This window comes from Drosophila rhopaloa, unplaced genomic scaffold (genome assembly GCF_018152115.1).
Source record: "Drosophila rhopaloa isolate 14029-0021.01 unplaced genomic scaffold, ASM1815211v1 contig_159, whole genome shotgun sequence".
Lineage (NCBI taxonomy): Eukaryota > Metazoa > Arthropoda > Insecta > Diptera > Drosophilidae > Drosophila > Drosophila rhopaloa.
Window position 1 is genome coordinate 235,185 of NW_025335038.1, and position 20,216 is coordinate 255,400.

General features: G+C 47.0%; 7 protein-coding genes across 10 annotated transcripts; 3 read left to right on the plus strand and 4 right to left on the minus strand.

Moving 5' to 3' along the window:
* Positions 1-26: 26 nt before the first annotated feature.
* Positions 27-5,073, plus strand: LOC108046567 (transient receptor potential channel pyrexia). Its single transcript, XM_017126356.2, has 8 exons — positions 27-849; positions 1,160-1,403; positions 1,464-1,719; positions 1,820-2,109; positions 2,168-2,436; positions 3,100-3,175; positions 3,240-3,971; positions 4,042-5,073. The coding sequence occupies exons 1-8, from the start codon at positions 823-825 to the stop codon at positions 5,016-5,018; spliced, it is 2,871 nt and encodes a 956-aa protein (XP_016981845.1). The 5' UTR covers positions 27-822; the 3' UTR covers positions 5,019-5,073.
* On the minus strand, positions 5,020-5,606 carry LOC108046611. Its single transcript, XM_017126431.2, has 2 exons — positions 5,487-5,606; positions 5,020-5,409 (listed from the first exon to the last, which is right to left on the minus strand). The coding sequence occupies exons 1-2, from the start codon at positions 5,500-5,502 to the stop codon at positions 5,102-5,104; spliced, it is 324 nt and encodes a 107-aa protein (XP_016981920.1). The 5' UTR covers positions 5,503-5,606; the 3' UTR covers positions 5,020-5,101.
* A 39-nt stretch (positions 5,607-5,645) lies between these two features.
* Positions 5,646-6,349, minus strand: LOC108046602. Its single transcript, XM_017126420.2, has 3 exons — positions 6,210-6,349; positions 5,860-6,156; positions 5,646-5,791 (listed from the first exon to the last, which is right to left on the minus strand). Exons 1-3 carry the CDS (start codon positions 6,229-6,231, stop codon positions 5,760-5,762), a joined length of 351 nt encoding a protein of 116 aa, XP_016981909.1. The 5' UTR covers positions 6,232-6,349; the 3' UTR covers positions 5,646-5,759.
* Positions 6,350-7,977: 1,628 nt separating this feature from the next.
* On the minus strand, positions 7,978-11,883 carry LOC108046862 (DIS3-like exonuclease 2). Its single transcript, XM_017126788.2, has 4 exons — positions 10,579-11,883; positions 9,084-10,512; positions 8,908-9,027; positions 7,978-8,848 (listed from the first exon to the last, which is right to left on the minus strand). The coding sequence occupies exons 1-4, from the start codon at positions 11,735-11,737 to the stop codon at positions 8,281-8,283; spliced, it is 3,276 nt and encodes a 1,091-aa protein (XP_016982277.1). The 5' UTR covers positions 11,738-11,883; the 3' UTR covers positions 7,978-8,280.
* Positions 11,884-11,933: 50 nt separating this feature from the next.
* Positions 11,934-13,070, plus strand: LOC108046869 (THO complex protein 7). Its single transcript, XM_017126803.2, has 3 exons — positions 11,934-11,986; positions 12,044-12,167; positions 12,237-13,070. Exons 1-3 carry the CDS (start codon positions 11,977-11,979, stop codon positions 12,943-12,945), a joined length of 843 nt encoding a protein of 280 aa, XP_016982292.1. The 5' UTR covers positions 11,934-11,976; the 3' UTR covers positions 12,946-13,070.
* Positions 13,071-14,599: 1,529 nt separating this feature from the next.
* Positions 14,600-18,939, plus strand: LOC108046672 (serine/threonine-protein kinase PRP4 homolog). 4 transcript variants are annotated; one of them, XR_001769396.2, is made up of 10 exons: positions 14,600-14,777; positions 14,853-15,257; positions 15,323-16,271; positions 16,342-16,605; positions 16,681-16,913; positions 16,972-17,080; positions 17,145-17,681; positions 17,744-17,971; positions 18,350-18,401; positions 18,769-18,939. XR_001769396.2 is itself a non-coding variant. In XM_017126532.1 (9 exons), exons 1-8 carry the CDS (start codon positions 14,758-14,760, stop codon positions 17,945-17,947), a joined length of 2,721 nt encoding a protein of 906 aa, XP_016982021.1. In that variant the 5' UTR covers positions 14,600-14,757; the 3' UTR covers positions 17,948-17,971; positions 18,350-18,420. The 4 variants fall into 4 exon arrangements, 3 of the variants coding, with proteins under 3 accessions (XP_016982021.1, XP_016982011.1, XP_016982029.1); XM_017126532.1 differs by lacking the exon at positions 18,769-18,939 and having other exon boundaries at positions 18,350-18,420; XM_017126522.2 differs by lacking the exons at positions 18,350-18,401; positions 18,769-18,939 and having other exon boundaries at positions 17,744-18,298.
* On the minus strand, positions 18,916-20,182 carry LOC108046734 (uncharacterized protein C3orf38 homolog). Its single transcript, XM_017126607.2, has 2 exons — positions 19,810-20,182; positions 18,916-19,740 (listed from the first exon to the last, which is right to left on the minus strand). Exons 1-2 carry the CDS (start codon positions 19,934-19,936, stop codon positions 18,992-18,994), a joined length of 876 nt encoding a protein of 291 aa, XP_016982096.1. The 5' UTR covers positions 19,937-20,182; the 3' UTR covers positions 18,916-18,991.
* Positions 20,183-20,216: the final 34 nt, after the last annotated feature.

The window sequence follows — 20,216 nt, forward strand, 5'->3', positions numbered from 1 at the left end:
CGAAATCTTGACTCGCATTTTACTGGTTTTAGGCGGCCAGGTGGAAATTTGCATTTTAAAATTGTAATATTTTATTTTCAAGTCGGCCATTATGCAAAGCCCCAGAAATCACTAAAAAATACCACAAAAATATACCGAATCCGGGTCAACAGGGGTATTTCCCTCATGAAAGTCAAAGATGTATTTGGAAATGTGGTAGAGTTGCCATCGTATTTTTTCTAGGCGGGCAATTTGAAAACACGAGCGGAGCAAATCGGCGTGCTCTTGCTTGATGATCTGACTCACACACATTTACTAGCTACTGGCCACTCATTCAGAGTGCAATGGACAAGTGTTGGGAACTGGCGCTGGTGGCCGAGACCCGAAGCGATTAGATAGATCAGTTCTCCGTGAAACTTGGCTGCCATCGGTCGCGGACGCAATAACGGTATCCAGATCAGTGTAAAAGGGAGAAGGGTGCGCGACGGGGGCGAACCTGAGACATTAGCACAGTGCGAAGAAATCACCAGATATCCAGATATTTGAACAAATAAACAAAACGCGCGAGTGCACAAGTGCCCGCAATATCTCACTAATTTGGAGCTGAACAGATTCAGAGTGTCCGCACAGATTGGCCGGGGGATAATTATTTCCGTGCCATGAATTATTGGCGATCTCGGCGTCCAAGTAATTGACCCTCTTAAGAGGGCGGATTGTATCGGATCCGATCGGCAGCCGGAGCCAGCTGAACAGCCTCTCGTTTTTGGACGCAACCAAAGTTTATTATTATTTGGGCTACGGGAGTGTAAACAAATAACCGCAGACAGAAGTGGCGGCGCAAAGATGGAGAACGTGCGCTTTTCGATTATTGTAAGTGGAGCGACCTGGCCCTACATGAGCCTTATAATTGAATGTTTCATTTTTGTTATTAATTTATTTAAGTGAATTACAATGCATAGTATTATTAAAGTGAACAAAATTATTTTAAAGAAAGGAAGATAACTTCCGTAGACAAAGCTAGACAAAAATTGATTAGTCTAAATTGTTTGGATATACTTGTTATTAGTGTTTACAAATATTTCGATTTATTGTAAATTGATTTGTTAGTTGAAGCAAAAGCAGATTTGATCTCAATTTCTTAATGGCATCCGGCCGCTAACTCTTGTGTTTGCCTTGGCAGGAAAATGACCTAAAGTGGAATTCGGAGAGCGACCAGGCGGCGGATGAGGACCTACTCTTAGACAAGCGAAGCATTTCCAGTGAGGCCAATAGCGCCGGGGTCTTCAGCGATGAGGCGCACGAGATCTTCGCCCGCCAGCAGCAGAATCAGATTCTCTGGGAGCTCGACGAGATTGAGGAAACTCTGACCGCGGCGCCGGGTGGCAAGCACGTCCTGGAAATGGTCCGGTCTGGCTGTTTCCTGGGTGAGTACAAGTTTCGTCTGGTGGCTCCTACATTTCAGACTAACTCCTGTAGCCCTGTAGAACTGTTGGCCAACTCCGGGGACTGCAATCTGGCCCTAATCTGCTGCTCGGCATTCGGGAGTGCAGAGAACATCCTCTACCTGCTAAAGCACTACAACGCGGACCCTAACGTGGCCGACAGCCGGGGACGAACCCCCCTGCACTTCGCCTGCTGCCGCGCTAACGCCCCCATAGCCAAAGTCCTTCTGGACCGCGGCGCCGACCCGAATCGCTGGGATGCTAGGAAGGAGGTCACGTCGCTACACTGTGCAGCAAGGTGAGTGTTGGGTGTGCCGTGCCTCCACATGTGATTCACATCTGCGGCAACACATGGACCTCAAAGTCTCAAATGATGCTAATTAGCGTTTTCCCCTTAGTTCCAAGAGCGTCGAGTGCATTCTCCTTTTGCTGCGGCGCAAAGCAAACATCAATATCGGCATCGAGAAGCGTTCCGCGCTGCACTACGCCATCGACGTCAACGCGGTGGACTGCGTTGAGGTCCTGCTAAAGTACGGTGCGGATCCGAACACTCCCCAGGTCTATACGGAGACGCCACTGCACACTGCCAGCGCCGCGGGATTCGCTAAGTGCGTCCAGCTTCTCCTTAGCCACAATGCCGACGTTCGATCCCAGTTCGGCGAGGGAAAAGTTACGGCCCTGCACTTAGGTGAGCAGAAGCGATCGACGTTGTCAAACAAATGCTTAAGGGTATCTCTTAATTGCAGCTGCTGAAAACGACTACGTGGAGTGTGCTCGTCTGCTCCTGGAGCATCGGGCCGAGGTGGACTGCCGAAATGCCAGCCACCAGACGCCCTTGCACCTGGCTTGTCTTTCGCAGTCGATCGGCACCGTAGACGTCCTCATCTCGTACGGGGCCAATGTGAATGCCGCCTACCGGGACGGGAGAACAGCCCTTCACGCGGCCATTGTTAAGCAGTCGCGGTGCCTGGACTGCTGCAACGCCCTGCTCAAGGCGGGAGCAGATGTCAACAAGGTGGGTGTCAGTTTATGTGTGAGGGGTCAATTTTGTTTAAGCTTTTCCTCCCAGGGATTTTGCACTGTTCACAGTCCATATTTTTTAGAATACGTGCATGACAGCTTATAATCATTATAAACAAGGAAGGAAGCAAACTTAGATCTGCCGAAATTTAAATGCATATTATTAGAAAATCAAACCACAAGTCCTAAGAGGAAAGCCCCTTTGAAATCGGTTTAAATTTGGAAAAGTTATGAAATCTAGACGTCCAATTTTGGATCAGCCTTTTGCAAGACATTGGAAACTTACAAATAATTAATATGAAACTTACAAATAACTAACAATTGTAGGTCACCTTTTAACAGAACGAAGACTTTTTGCAAAGTTTTAAACAAAAATGATTGAGATTGAGGTTTCTGCGTAGAAACGAAGAGACCGACGTGGTTTTTTTTTATTTATACCTAAAATTTCCCTTTACCTCTAGTTCAATGTCTGTTTTTAATATCATCAAATCCTTTATCGTGTTCAGTATATTTATACGTTTATTTAGTTAAAACTACAAAATCATTCTGGAAATAAATTAAATTCTTCTTTTAAAAGTGTTTTCCTATTACATTATAACCCACCACAGAAACAAAACGTTGATGTAACCTTAAATTAATTCATGACTATTACACACAGGCAGATAACTATGGGTATACTCCGCTTCACATCGCAGCACTTAATGAATTTAGCAGCTGTGTGTACACGTTCATAGGTAAAATACCTGGATAACTCACTGCAGTGATTCCTGGTTAATTGAATGGTCTTTTCATCCACAGAGCACGGTGCGGATATAACCGCCAGGACCGACGGACACGTCTCGGCACTATCGTTCATAGTGCGGCGCACACCCGAGATAATACCTAAACTCATGCAGAAACTGGACCGTTCGATAAAGGCGAACGACCATGAAATCGGCGACGTAGACTGTCAGATAAAGCTGGACTTCAGGCTTCTCGTACCCAGTTCATCCATGGAGCGTGGCGAAACGGAGCTGCTGCTCTCCCTGATAGAGGTCGGGCAGAAGCGGATCCTTATGCACCCGCTGTGCGAGACGTTTCTCTTCCTTAAGTGGCGCCGCATTCGCAAGTTCTTCCTTATGAGCCTGGCTTACCACACTTTCTTCGTTCTGCTTTTCACGCTCTATACGTGCTCAGTCTACGTGCGCTGCTGTAAGGAGGGAGAGGTGTGCGTGGCTCCGGGCTACGTGCCCACTACTGGGTACCTGGTGATCATTTTAAACCTCATCCTGCTGGGCAAGGAGGTGTTCCAGATGGCCCACGGTCTGCACGGCTACGCGAAGTACTGGGAGAACTGGCTGCAATGGACCATCGTCTTTGGCGTGCTTTTGTGTGTGTCTCCAGAGGTACTGCGAACTGGCGATTTGCTAGCGGTGCCGGTGTGGCAGCATCATGTGGCCGCTGTTGTAATTTTGCTGGTCTGGCTGGAGCTAATGATGTTGGTAGGGCGATTCCCCATATTTGGCGTGTACGTCCAAATGTTCACCAAAGGTATGTAAACTTATACAATCGTAAGTGTAGAGGAAAAGGTCAACTGAAACGCTCTTACTTTCCCATTTAGTGGCCTTTAACTTTGCAAAATTTCTGCTGGCTTACATATGCCTACTAGTAGCCTTTGGTCTCAGCTTTGCCGTGCTTTTCAATGATTATCCTGCTTTTGAAAACATCACGTGGTCTTTTCTGAAGTCCATCACCATGATGTCCGGCGAGCTGGAGTTCGAGGACATATTCTATGGGGACTATGCCGTGAAGTTTCCTGTCACCGCTCACATCATATTTCTATCCTTCGTGCTGCTCGTCACAGTGATCCTGACGAATTTAATGGTGGGATTGGCCGTCAGCGACATCCAAGGCCTACAAGTGAGCGCCACGCTGGATCGATTGGTGCGCCAGGCGGAGCTGGTGTCACGCCTAGAAAGTCTCTTCTTTTCGCGCCTGTTGAGAACCGCGCCCACCAACTTGATTCAGCTCTGCAAGCGAAGTGCTCTTTTGCGCACCTCCCGTGACAAACTACAGTTTACTATCCGTCCCAATGACCCTCGCGACAATCAGCTGCCCGAGGACATCAAGCTGAACGTATATAAACTGGTGGCCGAGCGACGCGACAGAAACCAAAGCCTTCGGCGCCGCCAATTCGAGAACAACTACAACTTCTTCAGCCGCAGCCTGCAGCGTCAGCAGGAACCGGTCCCGAGGGACTCCCTTCAGCCGGATCCGGCCATCGCGACCCCCAAGAAGGCGCCGCAGAACATCTTTCACATGCACGAGCTGCTGCGCCCCCGATCCGCCACGAATGTGCCCCAGCAATTGCGCCAAGAGCAGGAGGGAACGGTCAAGATGAAGAACCAAGCGAATATCCTATGCGCCGTACAAGCCGAGGTGCAGGCGATCAAGACGCAGCTGGGTGAATTGGTGGCCAAATTCGAGCGGTTTTCGGAAAACGCCACCCGCAAGCTGAACTACAGTGCCGATGAACTATGCCGACTGAGACAGCAGGGTCAGTCGGTGGCCTCCAGTCATAACCGTCACCATCGCTAAATCGTGTCCCCTGTTAGTTTTATTACTATTAACAATTAAAGCACATAACGATTAAGGAATAGCCACGTCAATTTGCGGGATTCTTAGCGAGTAAGCCATTTGTCGTTGTTCTGATTCCAGACGAGAGTGTCCTCGTTGGGCAGCTGATCGCCGGGAGCAATCAGTGTCCAGGTCTGCGTCACGGCATTATATGCGAAATTCTTGGAATCCGGCGGCGGAGGAGGAGCGGTTCGTGTCACGACCGGTGGCAGCGTGATGGTTACAATATTAGGATATGCGATGGCCGATCCTACTCTCTTGGCGCTGCTAATGTATTCAACCTGAGACTTGGGATTCGGATCTTCCAACGGAGCACATAACATCAAAACGGGGCAGAGCAAAGCCACAAGAGCTGCGAATGCAATGCGCACGATGTGTGCTTATTTTTATTCGCTAGACTTGATATGGGACTGTGTTTCAAACACTTACTGCATATGTAAAGCATTTTTTCAGAAAAATTTTGCAAATAACCCTCTTGGAACAATAATTTATAGATTCAACAGCGCAGCATGCAAACAGACAAACGACTGACTTGTAGCTCGAGATTTAGATTGTGTCGGGGTCATGCAAATGTCGTAAATAAGATCGTTTGCTTTTTATGTATTCGTGTTTATTCTCTGATGTCATCGATTAGACTGATTTTGTAATATTTAAAATACGTAGATAAGCCGCCAGTTGCTCGACCCATTATCTTCTAAGTTGTTAACAAATGCCGTTGTGCACCTGTCGGATTCCTGCAAGGGGAGGAGATATTTTTTTACATTGATCCCCATGGAGTTATAGCTTGTCGATGTTCACTTACTCAAGCCACACCCCAGGGCGCAGTTGAATTTGTTTTCATTGTAGTAGTTTACGTTATCACTGCCGCAGATGGGATTGTACTCACTGGTCGCTCCACAGGACTGAAAGCAAGCATAGTATTGCGGGGACTGGGTTGTTGGTCGGGCAGTGGTGGTCGTGGAGCTGCGGCCCCTGTCCGAAGATATCGGCGGCTGGTCTGGTTGCTGCGGACGAAGCCAAGGGTTTTGCCATTGCGCTCCTAACTGGTTTTGGGGATAGCAGTGGACCATCGCTATCCCAATCAAAAGCAGGGCGAAACCTGAAAGTGGAGATAAGACTGCCATAAATGATTTCCAGTCCAGGACAACCTACCAAATATTCCGATACGATCCATTTAAGATGAGCCCGCTGCTTCCGCTACACTTGGAAAACAAGTCTCTTCTGAGGCCCCCGAAAACACAATGACGCCTATTTATACAGAGCTGCCTCTACCCGTCTATCTCAAGTGATTCCCATGCCTGTTAAACACGTCTGGATGTGTGGCTGCTCACAAAGGAACTGTTTGTAAATTCAAGAATCGATTTAAAACCAGTATTACGATTTCACGGTGAATATTGAATGCAGTTCAAATTAAGATTTTGGCTGTTGTTTTAAATATCCTGTGATTTAGTCTTGATTATAAAACTGATTTCATTCAAGTTGAGATCAAGAGACCTGCATAAGTACATACTCGAGAGGCTTAAGCTGCTTTGTAATACTCTTGCAGAGGGTATTATAATTTCAGTCAAAAGTTTGCAACGCAGTGAAGGAGACATTTCCGACCCTATAAAGTATATATATTCTTGATCAGCATCACCAGGAGAGTCAGTCTAGCCATGTCCGTCCGTTTCTACGCAAACTAGTCCCTTAGTTTTAAGGCTATCTGCTTGAAACTTTCCCAAAAGTAGTCTTTCTATTGCAGGTAGTATATATGTAAGTCGGAACGAGCCGGATCGGGCGACTATATCATTTAGCTGCCATAATACTGATTGATCGGAAATGCCATAACTTTGGTGTTTGGAAAGTTAGGAAGTTGGGATTTTTTATTGGTTTTATTTTTGGCCAACCAATATAATTTACAGAATATTCTGCAAGGGTATATCAACTTCGGCTCTCCTTTCCTTTCTTGTTAAGTTGTAATATAAAAAAAGAGGAGACAGTTCAACAACAACCAGATTATATTGATGACCCCAATTAAAAGTAAAGCTTCTATCGCTGGTTCCAAGGGCAGCGCACCGCAATATTTATTCTGCTGCGATCGATGCCTTACTATGCTTTCGAAAAAAAACCCAGCTTGATATAGGCCAGCGCTTGGTTATCTCGATTGACCTCTACTCCATAAATTAATACAGAGATCGTTGGGATTTGCCATTGAGTGTTGTTGCCCAAAATAACGAGATCTAAGCAGTTTCTGAGATTACTGATCAGCTTAGGATTAAGTATTTTTACTATTTTATTGATGTTCTAGGTGCCTTTGGACAATTTCCCGGATGCTGAATTGCTAAATCACTTAAACCACAACTTTTGGCGCAGTAAAATTTGCTCGCATTGGAGTAGCTTTCACCATTAGTGCCACAGACCGGATTGTACTCGGGAGTCGTTGAACAGGACTGAAAGCATTCCAAGAACCGCTGTCCTCCATATGCGCTATGAAATGTCCCAATCAAAAGTAGGGCGATTCCTAGAAATGAAGCTTTAGCTGCCTTAAAAAATTTAAAGACCAGGACAACCCACCAATTATTCCGAAAAAATCCATTTCAAACACGTCCGATGCTTCTAGTACACTTGGAAATTAAGTCACTTCTGATGTGAGGCTTTCGAAAAAACTCTGCTTAAATAAAGACCACCCCGCGTCTTATCTCAATTTAAACTCTTATCGCCTGTTGATATAAACCGAAGAATTCTAAAGCCGGCATTGGGATTTTCCGTCAATGATTAATAAAACAAAAACCAAATTTAATATTAAATATACACTTTTTTGAATCATTCTCTTGCAGCGTGCCGGATTAAATAATATAATAAAAATTAATCAAAAACTGCATAATTTTGCTTCGTACACTCCCCGTGTGCTTGTCGTTAATAGAATATAAGTCGGATGCAGTTACTGGTGGTCGACTTAATTTTATTGTTTGGGAATCCTGCAAAACAGCTTTGTCTTTACAATTTAATGTATATACCACATACATTTAAACAGAGCTTATTAGGTTATGAAAATGTATATCGAAATAGTAAGCATCACAGAGTCAATTTACTCCAAGCATAGCTTGGACTTTATAATCAGTAATGCTGTCCAAATGTAAGAAAGTTTTGAAGAATTTCCGATTTTTCAAAATAAATGCAGTCGACGGCGAGATAACGAAAGGGATCTCTGAGACAAAAGCTTAAGCCCTACTTCTGTGTATACTTATAAGCTATTTTGCCTCATGGCAAAAATCCGCTGCTGTTGGATATGCTGCTGTTGTCGTTGCTGGTGATTAACTTGCTGCTGCTTTGGCTTGTTTTTTCGGGACGTGCCCGATCCGGTTTGCTGCTCCTTGGGCGCATGTATGCGCTGGTCTCCCATCGTTAGGAATCCAGTTAGCTTATTATCCCAAATGAACAGGAAAATAGGCACCAAAGAAAGTATCTGCAGTTTGCGAGGTGATTGCTTCATGTTACGCTCGGCAATCATAACGTAGTTTGGTGCACTGTGCGTGTCCACAAGGACCTTTTGCATCTTGAAGTGGATGCTTATGACGTGGCCAGACTCTAGAGTAACCACATTCATCATGTGCTGAAATATCTCTATTACCACGGCATGCATGTAGATGCCTTGCTTATTGCGTACATAGCGCTTAAAATACAAGTTGCCGGAGTCATCCCCGGCCATTTTGGCATTGTACTTGCGCTCATTGGCTAATTTCGTCAGGGCGTGAAGATCGTCTGGTGTGCGTCCAGGCGGTGGGCAGTAATTAAGTGCAGCCGCCAACAGGCTGAAATGAAGGAACACTGTTAATGTTGAAGGCGAACCACGAAGGTATATGTCAGTTACCGGTGCACCATTATGTCAGGATAGCGGCGGATCGGGCTAGTGAAGTGCGTGTAGATAGGTATGGACAAGGCGTAGTGCCATAGGTCTGCCGGTTCCGTTCTACCCTCACTGCAAAAATATCTGCCGGTGGAAAGGTCTGTCAAATAGGGACATTCTTAGCAGAAGGGCACACTTACGTTGCTCTTGCCATGGGCTTCATTAGCAGCTGACTGAGGCAAGCATTCATTGCGACAGGATTGGGGGCCTCGTTGCAAAGCCGCACCATGCTTTCCTGGAGCGTCTTGGACGAGCTGTAGTCCAGTTCAAATCCTAATGCCTGGAGTTTTTCCCGTAACGTCTTAAGGGACTTGGTTAGTGGTGGCGGGTGGTTCCGGAGCACAGCGATCTCAGGAAAGGCGTCGTGTATAAAACGAGCTACCGCCTGGTTGGCCAGCAGCATGAATTCCTCAATCATGCGGTTTGCCTCGCGTTGTTTCTCCACCTCGAATGACACAGGCTCCCCGCTGATTGGATCTAGAACGAAGCGCAGCTTGGCGTTGTTTATGGTAAGTGCGCCGTTGTCAAAGCGTGATTTACGCATGGAGCTCGCCATCCTGTGGAGCCACAGGACTCTTTTTGTAATGTCATTGGTATGAAATCCGTTTAGGATGGTCGGGAAGTCGTTCTCGGTAAACCGCTCCTTAGGGTTGTCGATAATCTTTTGTGCGTGTTCGTAGGCAAATTGCGAACAGGAGTTTATGATGGTTCGGGAAAACTCGGGCTTTTCTTCCAGCATGACTCCCTCCCCGTCCATCTGCCAGAAGACGGAAAAGGCGAACTTGTTCTCTCCGGGCAGCAGCGAACAACGCATGCATAGAGACTGAGGCAGCATGTGAATTACTTCATTGGCTAGATAAATAGATGTAGAACGCTCCTTGACGATATTATCTAGCTCGTTGTCCTCCATTAGATAGTGCGACACGTCCGATATATGTACGCCTACTTCATATCTGTTGTCGCCTAGCTTCTCAATGGAAACAGCGTCATCCAGATCGCGCGCAGTCATTGGGTCTATGGTAAATATGCACATCTTTCTCAAGTCCCTTCGCTGGCTCAGATCAATCTTGCTTATCGGCGGTGACGGCTGGGAGTACAAGTCGTCAAATCGCTGCTCAAATGGCTTTATATCTCGGAGGCCATTATGAAAAAGAATTGCCTTTAGCTCATCCTCCAAATTTCCCACGCGTCCAACCGGTTGGATTAGCTCCGCGATGCAATGCCCATTGCAATCAGTCTCCAGTATGTGGGCAAGGTAGAGGAGGCCGGACACTTCCCCTGCCTGCTGGTTGCTTCCGATGTGAGCGGTACAGGCCTCCATGGGCACGTAGACCATGGGTACTCGCAAGTCATACGGTCGGAACTTGTAAAACAGCTGATCATCACATAGCTTGTTGGGGTTTGTGAACGATATAGTTCCCACAATCTGACGAAGCTCAGTTTGCTTGGTAATGGCTATGACGAACGCTTTCGGGCAGTTATCCGACGATATGACGACCACATTGTCGGCATCCGCTTCCGCATCCGAGTCCTGAGACTCAGTTTCATCCGAAAGTTCCTCATCACCCGCTAGATAGAAAGGCGTCTTTAGTGTACAGTCTTTAATATAAAACATTATTCTCAAGAGTAACTTACCGAGTGATATAGACGGCTTTCCGCCTGTAATTCCGCCAGAGGAGGGCTCGGCCGGCTTTGAACTGCACTGGGCACCTGCATTTAGAACGAAGGCGCGCACTTTGTCGCCTTCAAAGGCATATCGCCTGGCCACAGGAAGCAATACGATTCCATCCCGTTCGAGGGCTTCCCGGTCTGTGGACATCGTGATGAAGGCCTGCCTATTGTTTTTGCGGTTTACCCGAATCTCCTCCTCCACAATGCGTCCGTAACCTGCCGCAGTCAGTCGCTGCGCATGCGCTTCCAGGTCGGAAAAATTGCCCTTAAAGATTAGATCAAGCGGCAGCTGGTGGTCAATGCCTACGTGATGCTGGACGATCTTGTTTATGTACGACCGCATGGCCTCCAGCTCGGTTTTTAGTGACTGAGTTGTGCTTTTGCCGGAGCCATCGCTTTTTTTGCGGTTACGCTGCCGCCGTCCTTGTTTTGTCAGTTGCTGGGAAGGATTGCTATTGCTGCTCGAGACATCAGAATCATGGCGCTGCCGCCCTTCACCCCGCTGCTCAGGCAGTTGTCGCCGGACTATCTCGCTCCCGCCGTCAATGCGCTGAGGGAGTTGCCGCAGAGCCTGCTGGGGCACTGGGGACACCCTGGGCGGAGCCCACTCCAGCTGGGACAGTACCTCGTTCTGGCGAATCAGCTGGGCGGCATACGCATTAACGTCCGGAGAAACGTGCGACAGCAGTTTGACCATCTCCTGAAGAGCACCTACCTCGTTTCTGAGCGCCCGCTTTGACTTCTTCTTCGCTATTGGCTGTTGGCTGGAATTCGGAAGAATCTGCACCTGGTTCAGCTGTTGCTGGGAAGACATCTGTTGGACCTGTCGGCTGTTGGAGGACGCAGGTGGGGCCCGGCCCGCCTCCCCCATGCGCCTCTGCGTTGGCGGATTGACGTCCTGCACGGATTGGGTGGCGGCAGGTGACTCCTTGCCGTGTGCACTGGACGTCTCCATCTCCCTCTGCGTCTGCTGAAGCCGGGCGCTCAGGCGTTGGGATCGCTGGCGTAGAGCCTCGATCTTGCTGCAGTCGTGGTCGTGAGTGGCAGGATCGGACGGGCCCCGGTCCCCTTCTCCGTCCCGCTCCCTTTCCGCATCCACCTCTACGCTTGATGTTTCCGACATTCTGGGAAGGAGTGCCCTTGGTAGTTAAAACTGGCTGAATCTGAGGGTTGTTGACGCAATACTGGGCTCTCTGCAAGGATAAAAAGAGTGCCGGACAATATCAATTGAATACTTTCTTGAAATTTAAAGTGACGTGACCAGGGATGCAAAACACACCCTCTACAGTATGACCGTACTGCGTGGGCTGTCAGAACAGCGGTGGGTTCGGCCACACTCCGTTTCGGCGACTCAGATTCGGGATGAACGACGGTAAGTTATTTTGGTTTATTTTCGCATTACAAACCGAAATTTATACTGCTGTCTCAGAGGAAATCATAAAGCAGCGCCTACTGATCGACGGCGACGGCACCGGAGAAGATCGCCGCCTGAACGTGCTGCTGAAGCAGTTCCTCAAGTGGGCCAAAGCCAAGAACGAATCGCCGGACACCAAGTAAGCGGGTGATATATTCAAAGTCTTCCCTCCGTGCATGTATCGTGTGGCCTGTTCTCCCCATCACAGCCCTATCATGTATGACCGCCTGATGGCCCAGTTCGCCCAGTGCAAGCTTACCGCGATGAAAAACGTCCAGACTTTGCAGATGATCGGCGCCGAGCGGGAGAACTACAGCAAGCTGGTGGAGCAGCATGAGCAAAGCATCGTTCTGGCCAAGGAGGAGATTGAGGCCAGCAAGAAGGAACTCATCACCGCCAAGCAGATCCGCAAAAACAAGATGGAGTACGACCTGCTGGCCTCGCTCATCCAGGATCAGCCGGACCGAAACGGCACCCAAAAGCAGATAGAGACCATCAGGAAGGAGATCGATGACCTGGTGCAAAAGAAAGTGAAGATGGAGCGCAAGTTCCAAAAACGCCGCAACGACTTTACGCTCCTCATGTACACCATCCACGAACTGGAGCAGCAGCTGGATCAGGACAACAGCTCCTCCTCGTCCTCGTCGTCCTCCTCTTCCTCGTCGTCCTCTTCGTCCAGCGACAGCGAGGCCCGCTCGGAGCCGGACCTGAACGACAACGGCATCATGGAAGTCAGCGACGAAGACGACGACCTCAACAACAGCAGCCCCACCAAGTTCGACGGAGTCCGCGGTGAGCCCCAGTTCCATTCTGTCTCCACCGAGGACTCCAAGGCCATGTCCGTCGAGGAGGATACTGTGCTCGAACTGAGTATCGACAAGGACGAGCACGACGTGGATGTGACTGTGGCAAGTTAGGTTAAAAGAGCAAGTGTTCTTAATGCATAACAAATTATAATAAAATGAAAGAAAACAAGAAAGGAAAGCTAACTTCGGGCGGAGCCGAAGTTGATATACCCTTGCAGAATACTCTGTAAATTATATTCTCCAAAATTATTCATATGATGCATTCTTAGTACTCATCAAATATCCCAACTTCCTAACTTTAAAAACACCAAAGTTATGGCATTTCCAATCGTTCAGTTATATGGCAGCTATAAGATATAGTCGGCCGATTCTCATGAAATTCGGTAGGTCAGATTGATTGGCCAAAAATAAAACCTATAGAAAATCTCGACTTCCTAACTTTACAAACACCAAAGTTATGGCATTTCCGATCGTTCAGTTATATGACAGCTATAGGATATAGTCGTCCGATCCCGGCCGTTCCGACTTATATACTGCGTGCAAAGGAAAGAAGGGTGTGTGCAAAGTTTCAATTCGATATCTTTAAAACTGAGAGACTAGTTCGCGTAGAAACAGACAGACGGACAGACGGACATGGCTATATCAACTCAGGAGGTGATCCTGATCAAGAATATATATACTTTATAGGGTCGGAGATGTCTCCTTCACTGCGTTGCACACTTTTGACCAAAATTATAATACCCTCTGCAAGGGTATAATGAAGCGTCGATGGCGGATCAGTGAAATTTCGAACATGTCCTGTTATTATACCCTTGCAGAGGGTATTATAATTTTGGTCAAAAGTGTGCAACGCAGTAAAGGAGACATCTCCGACCCTATAAAGTATATATATTCTTGATCAGGATCACCTCCTGAGTTGATATAGCCATGTCCGTCTGTCCGTCTGTCTGTTTCTACGCAAACTAGTCTCTCAGTTTTAAAGCTATCGAGTTCAAACTTTGCACACACCCTTCTTTCCTTTGCACGCAGTATATATGTCAGAACGGCTATATCCTATAGCTGCCATATAACTGATTGATCGGAAATGCCATAATTTTGGTGTTTGTAAAGTTAGGAAGCTGGGATTTTCTATGGCTTTTATATTTGGCCAATCAGTCCGACCTACCGAATTTCATAAGGATCGGCCGACTATATCCTATAGCTGCCATATAACTGATTGTTCGGAAATGCCATAATTTTGGTGTTTGTAAAGTTAGGAAGCTGGGATTTTCTATGGCTTTTATATTTGGCCAATCAATCCGACCTACCAAATTTCATAAGGATCGGCCGACTATATCCTATAGCCGCCATATAACTGATTGATCTGAAATGCCATAACTTTGGTGTTTGTTCAGTTAGGAAGTTGTGATTTTCTATGGGTTTTATATTTGGCCAATCAATCCGACCTACTAAAGTTCATAAGGATCGGACGACTATATCTTATAGCTGCCATATAACTGAACGATTGGAAATGCTTTAACTTTGGTGTTTTTAAAGTTAGGAAGTTGGGATTTTTTATGAGTATTAAGAATGCATCATATGAATAATTTTGGAGAATATAATTTGAAGAGTATTCTGCAAGGGTATATCAACTTCGGCTCCGCCCGAAGTTAGCTTTCCTTTCTTGTTTTTTGATTTTTTCGCTATTTGACGCACATAATTTGACGCACATTTTTAATATTTATGGCAATCGATGCGTTTTTTTATTAGGTATTTTGAGGTAGTATTTGGTTGTTCTCCAAATGCGGTCACTCAGAAAAAAGCTACAGAGAAGAGGAAGAAAAAATAAGAAATTGAAAAGTTTCACCATCTACAATTAGTTGAAGAAAAAACAAAAAACCGCACGCTTTTCTGTGCGCATTCCTTACTGTTCACCACAACGCAATGATGACTGATGATAAAAGGTAAATTAACTCGATTAACTGCGCATATCACATGTGTGTGTATTGACTGGGGCTCCCTCCCCTCTAACCGAATAGTTATGACTCCAGCAACAACAGCGAGTCGGAGGAGCGTCGGGCCAAGCTAAAAAAGACCAAGAAGCACAAGAAACACAAGAAGTCGTCTGCTAGCAAAGGCGAGAAAGACAGGCATGCCCATAAAAAGCACAAAAAGGCGAAAAAGCGCCCTCACCGCCCAAGCGAGTCGTCGAACGACTCGGACGCGCCGGAAAACGACAAGGTTAAGCTGGCAAGGAGCTCTGGGTTGAGCGGCAAGTTCACCGAGATCATGCAGAAGGCCAGCCGAAACGGAGCCGACTTCCGTATCGGCAAACACCTGCTGCCCACGGACCCCAGCAGCCTGGTGGAGGAGATAACGAAGACCATTCAAAACAAGGTGCTGCCGGTTTTGGAGGTGGCCAGTTCAGGCAGTGAAAGCGATGTGTGAGTGTTATGGCGGACAGTCCAGTCGGTCATATTGATTTTGCCTTTATTTTTTTTAATTGTAGCGCCGCCGATGTGGCCAGCCCTATCATTGCGTCTATTATTGAGGACGAGCTCAACTTGGAGGACCTGATGCGACAGAAGGCTCTTCTACAGGCTCGGCTGGGCGCGTATATGTCGGACCCAGAGGCTGAGCCCCCATCCCGCACACACTCGCTCCCACATTTGCAGCCGCTGGCTGTGCAGGCAAAAGTGGCCAAAGTGACCACCTCGGCAACGCAGTCCGCAGCGCCGCTGGCTACTGCAACCAGTAAACATGCTAATATTAAACAGTCTAGCACGCATAACTCAAATGACTCCGATGTTATATTGTTGGATGATTCTAGCGGAGGCCAGCGCACGCCCGAGAAGCGAAGACGCCAGACATCCCTGCTCCCAACAGCCCCGAGGAGCCGAGCCCGCGATGACCCGGTCCCCGGACGAAGGGAACGGCGTTCGAGAGAACGTGATCGCACGCCCCCACGTCGCCGGGCTGCAGAGCAGCAGATGCAGACCCTGCCGCGCAGCCGCAACCGCAACATGGAGGATTTACGGCAGGAGATAAACCGCGACAAACTGAGGGAGAGGCGCGACCATAGCCGCGACCGGGATCGGCGTGGAGCAGAAAGGCCGCCGCTCATCGATTTGCGATCAGGTCGTGCCCGGGAGCGAGATGTTCGGCAAAATCGCAGTCAACGGTCGCACAGCCGCAGTAAGTTTGAGTCGGACCGGCGCCGTGAGCGGGAGCGGCAAAAGGACCGGGATCGTGGTGGCCTTGACCGTGGTATGGCACGTGGCGGCGCAGACAACGGCGATCGAGATCGGTACAAGGGTTCTCTTAGCGAAGGGCAAAAAAAGCACGACAAAGAGAGCAGTGACGAAGAGGTCAACCTGGACATTGACATTGACGAGGACGATGATGACGAAGAGCTTATCATTGAGCTGCGTCGGAAAAAGCGGGAGGAGCTGCTCAAGGTGGGTATTAATTTTTTGTTAATGCCGTGAAGTTATTGAACTTAAACGATTTTTTTGTAACTTCCAACAGAAACTGGGCACAGGGCAGGAATCACCGACGCCACATAACTCAACCTCCTACGAGTCTCGAAGCACTTCGCCAGGTTCATCCCAACGCGAAAGGCCTCCTAGGACGCCCACGCCCACTTTAGCTGAGTCTGATTTGCCCATCGCTGATCTGCCGAAGGAGCACCAGCAGCTGGACAACTCGAGTAGCCAAAGGAACACCTCCGTCAAGGAAAAACGAAACGAGTGGGATATGTTTGCCGACCAGGATGTGGATTCAAATTTCGATGTGAGTCGCAGGATTGTAAATTTCAGAGTCCACTTTCCTTATAACAGTTACTAATTTTGAGTTTGTATTACTTAGTCGCCCAACACAATCGTCCAAAGCAAGCACCAACACGAAAATCCCGCTCTTACTGACAACTGGGACGACGCAGAAGGGTATTACCGAGTTCGGATCGGTGAAGTGTTGGACAATCGCTACCTTGTGAATGGCTACACTGGCCAGGGTGTCTTTAGCAATGTTGTCCGTGGCCGAGACCAAGCTCGGGGACAGGCAAATGTTGCCATCAAGATCATACGAAACAATGAAATAATGTAAGCGAACTTCTTATCTTAATCTAAAATATCCCTTTATACGGACTTTTCCTATTAGGCACAAAACTGGATTGCGGGAACTGGAAATCCTTAAGAAACTGAACGATGCGGATCCGGAAGACCGATTCCACTGCCTGCGTTTGTACCGCCACTTTTTCCACAAACAGGTTATTTACTATCAATTATTAGTTGTTAATGGGCTTTATTACAATGTTTATTTTTCTGCTGTAGCATCTCTGCATGGTGTTCGAGCCATTGGCAATGAATTTGCGTGAAGTACTCAAGAAGTACGGCAAGAATGTGGGCCTCCACATTAAAGCAGTACGTAGCTACACGCAGCAACTATTTTTGGCACTAAAATTGCTAAAAAAGACTGGCATTTTGCATGCGGACATTAAACCGGACAACATTTTGGTCAACGAAAATAATCTGATACTGAAGTTATGCGATTTTGGTTCAGCCTCGGCCATTAGCGACAACGAAATTACTCCGTACTTAGTGTCTCGTTTCTACCGCTCTCCAGAAATTATTTTGGGAATACCTTACGATTATGGAATCGACACCTGGTCCGCCGGCTGCACAATTTATGAGCTGTACACGGGTAAAATTCTTTTTAGTGGGAAGAGCAACAACCAAATGCTTAAGTTTTTTATGGACGTAAAGGGCAAGATACCAAACCGAATTGTCAGAAAAGGTCAGTTTAAAGAGCAGCACTTTGATCAGAGCTGCAACTTCCTATACCACGAAATAGATAAGCTCACCGAAAGGGTAAGTGTCTTTGGAATGATGAGGGAAGCAAGTGCGTGAACTAAAAGGAGTTTCTTCTGCAGGAAAAGATTGTTGTAATGCCGGTCGTTAAGCCTTCACGTAGCTTGCAGCAGGAACTTATTGCTGACCAAAACCTGCCAGACGACCAGCATCGCAAGGTCACTCAGCTCAAGGATCTGCTGGAGAACATGTTTGCCCTGGATCCGGCTAAACGGATCTCTCTCAACCAGGCACTGGTTCACCCATTTATCCAAGAGAAGATGTAAACCGAACGACGGCATCGATTAAACGTAATTTTATTTTGCATAGCTCGTAAGACTACCGATACACCCAATTCGCTAGTTAGTTACTAGTTCTCGTTCTTAATCAGACAAACATGCTCACCCAAAAATCACAGGATCTATACATCTTACACAGGCGATGTAAATAAGCTCTGTGGTTTTTAGCTGTACGGCGTGTTTAGAGAAACGAATTATAAAAAATATTATTCAGTTAGCAAATGTTCCGCAACTTGTTATTCGTGTGTGTATCATGCGTGTATATAAGTATTTTAATGCTACTACTGTATAAAATGCATGTGAACGATTTGCCACACACAATATATATATAAACATAAGCACTGTTTCCTTTTGTCCTGTGAATCGTATTAATGTGTACTACAATTTCAGTGTGCTGCTGTTTACGGAAGAGCATTCCATGGCCTTGTGGCTGATTCAACTGGTAATAATAAAATTCACGACCTTGCAGAGCATACCCTCTTAATTTTCATGATCTGTATGTCCCTCCGATTGCTACAAATGCCACTTATTGAACCACTTTATAAAATTAACAATTTTGATCAAGGTAGTCTGCACACAAATATTATTTCCTATCCTCCTACAAGCTTTTTTATCTTATGAAATTGATTTCATTGTATCCGTTAATTCGCTTAAAGATGAAAGACTGCCGCTGCAAGGAACCGGATGCTTCGGCTGGTCGAAGAAAGCATCAGGCATATAAGCTTTAAACTGGTCGACTAACTGTCAGTTTCAGCCCATCTTTCACAAACCACATGTCGCTAATACCTTAATTTTCTTTAAACTTGCAGTTTGGGTTGTCTACACATTTTACCTGCAGCTCTCAGTGCCAATTGCCTGATGCAACTCGTGAGTAGACTAATTGAAACATTCCGCAACAGGCTCTGTCATCCTATTCAGAATGTCCAAGTTAAGTAGTGTCGCGTGATGAAGCGTTCTTCAGGTGAGCTTAATTTTATTTAATATCGAAGTGTAAATATAGGCATGTACTAATGCTGGTTCAATAGCAGACCGCTAGTCCAAGTCATCGGTAGGTACCGGCAGCTCCAGTGCTGCCTGAAGTGTCTTGCTCGAGCATAGAGTGTATAGTCCCGGGGGCTGTAATTCGCTTTTGAGCAAGCACTTGAATTTCTTGGGCTTCCAGTTGTTGTCCGCGTAGGGATCCCGCAGCAGTCCAAAGGCGCACTCAAAGACTCCAACGCAGCTTTTGGGCGTGTGCAGAGTTCCGCAGCAGAGCACCATGACCTGTCCGTACGCATCCATCCGGCCCTGAATCCCGGCGTGTGTCAAGTTTGGATTGAAGTGAAAGCCAAACTGCTTTTTGGCGCTCGTTAGTGCCGACAGCACCTCTGCAGCCGTCGCACACTCCAGCTCATTGATCCCATCGCTGGCCACGATGGTGAGGTGCAGAGCCGCGTCGGTCCACAGGTCCACCAGGCTCAAACTGTCTGAATTGAAACGTTCAAAGAACCATTCTCCAAACTTTCGGGCGATAGCGTGAATGGGGTAATTCTCGTCGTTTAGCTTGTAAGTCGCGTAAACTGAGACGGCAGCTTGACCTCTAGAAGTTATGTTTGACTCCGTTCCCTTTTCCTGTTCCCAGTACTGAATCACCTTTGCTACAAGGTCCGCCTTAGTGAAATCAGTGGCAACGTTCGGCTGTCGAGTGTGCCAGTAACTGAACAGAAGTTCTCTGGTTATAGCGCGTTTGTAAAGCAGGGTGTAAATGTCGGGAATATGTGCAGTGAGCAGTCTAAGGGCTTCTGCAGAAGAAGATTAATCCAAGCATAAGACACTTTGTTATTAAATAACCTCTGTGAGGACAATCTCACCTTCTGGATCCTCGGTTTTCCACACATTTTTCGTGGTGCTATTGACCAACTGCAGCAGAACCGGCGAGTTCTTTTCATTCAGAAGTAGATCGCGGAGTCCTGCCTTCTGGGTCTCTGAAATCGGCATAGCTGCCAGCCAGTTTTCTTGTCGAATGCTAGAATGCTATCGATTCGAAAATTCGTATCTTTATTGATTGTTATTATTTTGCGAATTTGCGTTTCGGTCAGCTGATATCTTACAGGTAGCGGTCACACTTTACAGTGTTGTCCCACGGAAGTGGTAAAATAAATCTATTTCGCTGTGAATGGCCGTTTATCCGCAACTTAAACATGAACATAAAAACAAATATTTTGCTCGGGCTAATCCAGTTCCAATATTATCTAATATATCTGCATTATGACTCCAA

Bases quoted from the DNA above. Each gene is read 5' to 3' on its own strand.
- LOC108046869 (XM_017126803.2), top strand. The intron at 12,168-12,236 runs GTAAGCGGGTGA...TCCCCATCACAG, and splicing joins AACGAATCGCCGGACACCAA to CCCTATCATGTATGACCGCC.
- LOC108046672 (XM_017126532.1), top strand. From the start codon at position 14,758: ATGATGACTGATGATAAAAG. The intron at 15,258-15,322 runs GTGAGTGTTATG...TTTTAATTGTAG, and splicing joins TCAGGCAGTGAAAGCGATGT to CGCCGCCGATGTGGCCAGCC. The intron at 16,272-16,341 runs GTGGGTATTAAT...AACTTCCAACAG, and splicing joins AGCGGGAGGAGCTGCTCAAG to AAACTGGGCACAGGGCAGGA.
- LOC108046602 (XM_017126420.2), bottom strand. From the start codon at position 6,231: ATGGATCGTATCGGAATATTTG. The intron at 6,157-6,209 runs GTAGGTTGTCCT...CTCCACTTTCAG, and splicing joins GGATCGTATCGGAATATTTG to GTTTCGCCCTGCTTTTGATT. The intron at 5,792-5,859 runs GTAAGTGAACAT...CTCCCCTTGCAG, and splicing joins CGCCCTGGGGTGTGGCTTGA to GAATCCGACAGGTGCACAAC.
- LOC108046862 (XM_017126788.2), bottom strand. From the start codon at position 11,737: ATGTCGGAAACATCAAGCGTAGAGGTGGATGCGGAAAGGGAGCGGGAC. The intron at 10,513-10,578 runs GTAAGTTACTCT...CTTTCTATCTAG, and splicing joins AAAGCCGTCTATATCACTCG to CGGGTGATGAGGAACTTTCG. The intron at 9,028-9,083 runs GTAAGTGTGCCC...TTCCACCGGCAG, and splicing joins AAGCCCATGGCAAGAGCAAC to ATATTTTTGCAGTGAGGGTA.
- LOC108046567 (XM_017126356.2), top strand. From the start codon at position 823: ATGGAGAACGTGCGCTTTTCGATTATT. The intron at 1,404-1,463 runs GTGAGTACAAGT...GTAGCCCTGTAG, and splicing joins CCGGTCTGGCTGTTTCCTGG to AACTGTTGGCCAACTCCGGG. The intron at 3,972-4,041 runs GTATGTAAACTT...TTTCCCATTTAG, and splicing joins CGTCCAAATGTTCACCAAAG to TGGCCTTTAACTTTGCAAAA.
- LOC108046734 (XM_017126607.2), bottom strand. From the start codon at position 19,936: ATGCCGATTTCAGAGACCCAGAAGGCAGGACTCCGCGATCTACTTCTG. The intron at 19,741-19,809 runs GTGAGATTGTCC...CTTCTTCTGCAG, and splicing joins GAAAACCGAGGATCCAGAAG to AAGCCCTTAGACTGCTCACT.